At 43.3% G+C, this 7,157-nt stretch overlaps 1 protein-coding gene across 1 annotated transcript in view; it reads right to left on the bottom strand.

Annotated features, from left to right (window-relative positions):
- Positions 1-2,026: 2,026 nt before the first annotated feature.
- hps5 (HPS5 biogenesis of lysosomal organelles complex 2 subunit 2) overlaps positions 2,027-7,157 on the bottom strand; it is a 41,122-nt gene continuing 35,991 nt past the window's right edge. Inside the window, exons 19-23 of the mRNA XM_084334812.1 lie at positions 6,409-6,528; positions 6,208-6,321; positions 5,297-5,403; positions 4,904-5,195; positions 2,027-2,786 (exon numbers count right to left, since the gene is read on the bottom strand). Of these exons, the coding sequence (XP_084190938.1) occupies positions 2,726-2,786; positions 4,904-5,195; positions 5,297-5,403; positions 6,208-6,321; positions 6,409-6,528 (694 nt within the window). The 3' untranslated portion in view covers positions 2,027-2,725. The remainder of the gene's footprint in view (positions 2,787-4,903; positions 5,196-5,296; positions 5,404-6,207; positions 6,322-6,408; positions 6,529-7,157) is intronic.

Raw genomic sequence — 7,157 nt, 5'->3', positions numbered from 1 at the left:
ACATCAAACAGCTCTCACTGCCTCTACCTAATAACCTTTCAGATCACACCCACCGCTGCCCTCTCCCTCCCGATCAAATTGATGTCATTTCCAAATGAATTAAAGGTGCACTAGGCAGTTTTGGGGGAGACATAGGTTTACATTAGCAGAGCTTTTTTTGTATTAAATATTAGATTCGATTTAGATGATTGGATTATTAGATTATATATTGTAACTATATTTATTGTAGGGCAAATATAACAGAGGGCATACATACCCTCATCTCGCACATTGTTGCCCATATGCGCATGTCCAGAGTTAATTATATTGTTATATTGTTTACATTGCCTTTTTATTCTATTTTTATTTCTCCACTGTACTATAATTCTTTTTTTTTAATCAACTTTTTTCTCCCATTTTAAATTTTTTCTCCCATCCCAATTTCGTATCGTCCAATGCTACCCTCCCCTGTCTCGAACGCTGTTAGGCCATGCCTCCCACAAGCCGGCTGCAATGTGGACGAAGCCTTGCATCACGTGTCCCCTCCGGTACTCGAGGAAGCAGCAGTCGCATCTTTTCACCTGCACAGCGCGATCTCTCAGCGTCGGGGGTCTGCGTTTGGAGGGCATGCCGCTCCCGTCGCTTCCTGATTCTGCTGCGCAGGCGCACCAGCCGACCTGTAGGAGTCGCTGTCCACAACGTCCGATCCCCACCCCCTAATACTGCCAATTGTATTAGTATGAACGACCAGCCAAGCTGATAGCAATGCGGAGAGCTGGGCTCGAACCCAGCGTCTCTTGCATTGGTGGTGATCGCCTTGCCCACTGCACCACCTAGCCGCCCACTGTACTATAATTCTGTGACCTGTACCTCCCCTCCCCCATGCTGCTATGATGCCTGAATTTCCCCAAGGGGATCAATAAAGGAATCTTATAATTTACTAAATGTATTCACTACTACACACAAGTAATTCTTAGAATAATGAATACAAATGAAACATTAAGCCACATCATTGAAAATACTTCTACGTACGCCTAATGGTAAATATGTTGCTAAGCAACAACAGCGAAACAGGAACCGTTCAGGTAGCTTTCTAAGCTTGTTTCCCAAAACTACATAGTGTACCTTTAAGTCTGTCCCTTGAGAGAAAAGTTTAAATTTGTCTCGGTCCATATATTCATGAGACTATATACATTACACACAACTCCGCTGTAAACATGGAGCTGCCTTTAGGCTACATACTGCAAAACCTCGAGATGAACACCCAACAACTTCAGTGCCTTCAGTTTCTACAGTATGACCCTTTGAAACAGGGTACATTCAGCAGTCATCACTTGTTAAATTGTTTTGTTCACGTTCATTTCACAAAAATACTTGTTCCTTCTTCGTATTCGTGTGAGCGGCACTCTTTTCAAAAGTACAACCGCAGTCCCAATTATACGTGATGAGCAGCCAAATGGACTCTTTCAGTCTTCAATATTGACTCTCTCTCATTACAAGTGTGTCAGTGTCTCTCCCGCATGCCGGACCCTTGAATCTGATGGTCACCCTGCCAGGGCCTCCAATGACACACAAACAGGTGGGCTATGGTAAGAAGGAAGGGGGGGGGGGGGGGGGGGGGGGCAGGACAGCAGATGAGGGAAAGGGGAATTACAGAATGATCCGCTCCTGTGTGTGGGAGGGGATAATAAAGTACAAGGACTGGATGGTATTGGAAGGTTGAGGTGATCACACCTTTCAATTAATGTTGCACTGTACATTACTCCCAACAGTAGAGTTGTTTGTCTTCAGCCCCTTGGAAACAAACGAAAACGGTATAGAACTCTCAACTTCCTCCTACGCTCTCCTTCCCTTTGATGTCCCAGGTGGTGTGATACAATCGCACGAGTCAAAAGCCTCATTTCATTACGGCGTTATTAACATCATCTCTGGTGACCTACTCATCCATTACACAACATCGCTGCACCGGCTAGAAGAGCCACTCTTTTAGTGCAGGCAACAATAAACGTCTACAGTTGTAACCTACAGTACTAGATTGACGAGCGTCATTTGTTTATTAGTTTTATTTAGCTCCATAAAAACAACAAAAAGAACAAAGAAAGATATTAAGGTTCATACCTTTTATTCACATAAATATTAATAGATTAGAACATTTCAACAGTTTTCTTTTCATTGTATTCACATAATTCATTCATTTTTTTTGTCATTGCAGTAAAAGGAGGTTAATAGCTAGACTAGCCTTAAAAAATGCAGGGCTGTTTATGATTAACCTCACATGCAAAACAAAAATCATTTAACATAATCATTCATCATAAAAAGTCTAAATCAGTAAGGCCCTGTCATCACCAGAGATATGAGTCTGGAGTACAGAAGATTAAAGACATCTGATCCAGAATACCATTACATTTAATGAAGATCAAAAAGGATAATACTGTCTTTATCCCTCTGCTGGGAAGATCAATGGATAATACTGTCTTTGTCTCTCTGCTGGGAAGATCAATGGATAACACTGTTTTGTTTATCTGCTGGGAAGATCAATGGATAATACTGTCTTATTTCTCTGCTGGGAGGATGTACTTTGACTTGCTGGCAGGAATTAGGAAGCTCTGACAAATGTCACAATATACAAGTTAGTTCACAGTTTCAACAGCAGTGAACAGGCACGAGGGTACATGCAGGAGAGGTTCACTGGCTTGGCTCTCCGTTGCAGATGTCGACAAAGAGCCGATGATGGTGTCGGTCCAAACTAGGCATGCTGCGACCACAGGAACCGGTCACAGCGTTCAAGCATGGTCTGGATAAGCGCCCTGAAATTAACAATAAATACACAGGGATATACAGGGTGTGGTCAACAAAAGGGTATGATAAGAATACATAACTAATCAGTGGCGGCTGGGTGGCGCAGCGGACATTGAGCTCGTCACCAACGCAAGAGACACCGGTATCGAATCCGGCTGTCCGCGTTGCCTCCGGCTTGGGCCGGCCGTCATACTGACTCAATTGGCAGAGTCAGCGGGAGGAGAGTCGATGGGTGGTAGTCTGGTCGTTGTAAACAGCGACTCCTACAGGTCGGTCAGGGCGCCTGCACAGCAAAGACAGGAAAATGACGGGGGCAGTGTGAGCCTCCTACATGTTACTCCTCGCCAATGAGAGTCCGTGCTGGCAGGTGAAAAGATGTGACTGGCTGCCTCCACATGTATCGGAGGGGACATGTGATGGGCTTCTATCCTCCCTACGACCGGCCAGTGGGGGGCACATGCGAGCAACGATCAGGACAGGGGAGGGAGAATTGGCACAAGAGGTCAATTGGGATGGGAGAAAAATCACAGAAAAAGGAGGAGAAAAAGTAGATAAAAAAAAACGAATCAGTTAACTGCTAGCATCTGCAGCAACACCAATCAATTGGGAGGAAGGAGAATGACGTCGCTGCGGATGCTAGCAGAGCCATTGCTCTGGATGCCAGCAGTTAGCCGACAACAGAGATGTAATGCCGGGTAGTGCTGTCATGACCTGGCTCTCTAGTCCAGAGACACAGACCTGTACAGTGATGTCATGACCTGGCTCTCTAGTCCAGAGACATACAGACCTGTACAGTGATGTCATGACCTGGCTCTCTAGTCCAGAGACACAGACCTGTACAGTGATGTCATGACCTGGCTCTCTAGTCCAGAGACATACAGACCTGTACAGTGATGTCATGACCTGGCTCTCTAGTCCAGAGACATAGACCTGTACAGTGATGTCATGACCTGGCTCTCTAGTCCAGAGACATACAGACCTGTACAGTGATGTCAACCGGCACTAGCACCGGCCCAGAGCTAGAACCTGGCTTGCGTTGGTGGAAAGGGAGGAAATGTGAACTTCTACCTCATAGTCAGTTTGATTTGAAATACTTGATAATTGTAGTAGATAAGTGTGGGGCAACACATACATCAACAACATAGAGCCATTGTTTATATGACAGAAAAGAGCGGTACAAATGATTCATGAAGTGGATTCAAGAGAACACACACCAACAGTGTGTTAAGTCAGGACTAATGTAACTTAAAGATTTAGATGAGTTACAGATATTATTAGTTATGTACAGGGCAGAAAGTAAAGAGTATTGCCAGAAAGCTTGCATAAGTTGTTTGTTTTTAGCTCAGAGGACGAGAACCATAGAATCAGTAGGACTACTTTAAAGCAGATGTGTATTCTCTACAGAATGATTTTAAGAGCATCTTTCAGTTCAAGAACATTTATAAAGAAAGAACAATCAGACTTTATGAAGTTGAGGGGCAATAGCTTTCCCTATGACTTCTTTTTTTCTCACGTTATTGTAAGTATTGCTAGATAAATAATTGTAATTGGCAGACAATATATTTCTATTGTTTATTTATTGTTTTGAGTAAGGGGCAAGCTAAATAAGATTTTCTCCCCCCCCCCCCCCCCCCCACCTCCAATGTACAGCCCTCACCCAACCCACCCAACCTCCTCCAATGTACAGTTTCTACGCCAAATGTATATACACTCCTTTTCTGGACACTTTTGTATCACAAACAGTACTGTATTTGCAAATCTGATATGTCATAAATGTATAGATGTAGCAGTACTGTCTATCTGTATGTCATGTATGTCATATATGTTATGATGAATTGAAAATGGGGGACCCTGATGTAAACAAGACGAAAGTCTTTCTCTGGTCTGCATCCCCTTAACAATTGTATGTATTGAGCTGTACTGTACTGTACCCATTCTACAATCTGTTAATAAACTTTTCAATCAATCAATCAATCAATGGAATGTGCAAATTGAGATGTGCTTTGATGTGCTTATGAAACTTTATTTTCATTTGAATGGAACTGTGCATTACCATGAACAGAACAAATACAAATTAAATTAATAAATCTGCATTTAAGTAGAGGGTGTAAGCACCCTGACCCACCTCTGCCTCTTCTCCGCCACCCTCAGCAGTTCGCAGACCAGCGTGGAGTGAGGTGTGAGGACCAGCTCCACTCCACACTCCTGCAGGGTGGCCAAGGCGTGGTCAGGACCCAGCGTTCTAGCCAGCCTCAGGGTCAGGTTCTCCGGGCTGACCCGCCTGCTGCTGCTGCACTCTGCGGAGCCGTTGGCCAGGCTGCTCCCGTTGGAAGCTGGGATTGGTTCTGACGCGCTGCTGCACTGCTGAGACAACTGGATCAGAACCTTCCATTCGTCCAAGGTCTGAGGCACAACGCCTGACGATGACAGAGGGAGAGGATCACAAAGGCAGTGTTATGCTTGAGACTTTAGTGTTTGGGGGCACGGAGCAGAGAGTCTTGGAGGAAAACATTACTACCATGAGGCTCTTCAAGCAGGTTAATGTCATCCAACTGACAAATGGTGGAGAAAGCCTCTGTACGACGATGGAGTTCACAGCACAGGTGCAGGTATCCAGTCCAGTATCTACATGCAAAATACACATCACAATGCAAGTAAATCACCACAAAGCCATCACTAACGCACTAACGCAGTCATGGAGTCTAAGCCATGTGTTCATATTTCAGGTTTGCCTGGTCTAATTGTGTAATAATGCATATAACCTGAACCCTGGTTTGATTGTGTAATAATGCATGTATTACCTTAGCTCTGTATTGCAAGATTAAGTGATGGACATATTTTGTTTCAGAACAACCTGGCCATCAGAATAGCTATGGTACAACAGGTATGTCATATGTATGTATAAATGAGTTATATATACTAAATTAAAATCAAAACGTAAATTTGAACAATTGTGTGTATTGAGCTGTACTGTATTGTACCCATTCTGCAATCTGTTAATAAAGTTTTCAATCAATCAATCTAAAGATTATCTCAATCAATAATACAGAACAATGATGAACAAGCTCTTTGGCTTCAGAAATGTGTGGGGGGGAGGGGGAGTACGCTTTAATCCCAGCACACATAAAAAAAAACTATTCATGCTTTTCCAAGACAAGTCATATGTAACCAATAGCTACATGTAATTCATATTAATTTTATAAAGGCTCCAAAAAGGACACTGCTCTCCCGAGCTGGATTACAGAGCTTCTGGAAGGGCTAGGATCACACCAGATAGCTCTTTGGAAAGCTACACATCTAAGGTTGTTAAGCATGCAGAGAGCATGCAGCACCACTAAAACTAGTAACATGAGTGCAGCTGAAACCCAGGGGGTGACTTAGCTATTTGGAAAATGTCAGTCTCCTGGGACAGAATAATAGTCATAGTACCCATAGCTGCGACAGCTCTCTGCCATCTTCTGTTTTGAGGCCAGGTCTGCAGGAAGGTGGACCAGGAGAGACAGGAGGCGTCCATAACCCCAACTGAAATAATGAGAACGCCACCTACGATAAAAAAAAAGGATCACACCTTAGTATGAGAACGAATATGATTAATATAATTTCAGCATTTCAATATAAGAGAACTGAGACCTGGGCAGTCCGTCAGGGGTCACGGTGTCTGACTGTTGAGGAGCATCGTGGGTAAGTGCCAGCTCTAGCCAATCCTGTCGCAGAGATTCTGGTTGAAGGAGGGACCCCAAAAATGACAACCTAGAAGGTATGGAAGAAAGGGATGGTAAAGATAAGACCAGTTTTCGATTTATCAACCTTTTCCTAATGAAAAAAGAAAGTAACACTGCAAAATAACATTAATCTGATCTAACAGAACCCAAGGCCAACGCATTTGTGCACTACAGATAGCGGCAACACATCTGGATTCCATCTTTATTCCATCCAAATTATATTGCTAGATTGCCATTATTAGGGCCCATTCAAGGTCCTATATGTATTGTTCATTGTGTAGCAACGTTAAACTTTTTCATTCACATATTCATAGTAAAATATGGTCTAAAGTATAAGTATGTTTTCATCTCTTTCTGCAGCTTTCTCCAGAACGTGATGTATAGCCCCAAATGCATTATATTGATGATGAAATACAGTTTGGTAGGAATCTGTGCGAGATCAAAAATTTCAATTGGACGTACTTCTAGAAGTTTCTACGTATCATCTGATGATGACCGGATGGGCGGGGGATCGTTTATAATTCCGTGGGCAGCGTTATATCATTCATCTAGTGTGGGTGATATGATCATTAGAGCAGTTAGTATCGAACACGTTAAAGAAAAACGCTGAATCTTACCGTAGCTTCCTCATAGCGTTGGGCGATGAGCGTGGAACAG

Source organism: Notolepis coatsorum, assembly GCF_963971535.1.
Source record: "Notolepis coatsorum genome assembly, chromosome: 18".
Lineage (NCBI taxonomy): Eukaryota > Metazoa > Chordata > Actinopteri > Aulopiformes > Paralepididae > Notolepis > Notolepis coatsorum.
Note: the sequence above shows the minus strand (reverse complement) of the source record. Positions and strands in the feature narration are given on the sequence as shown.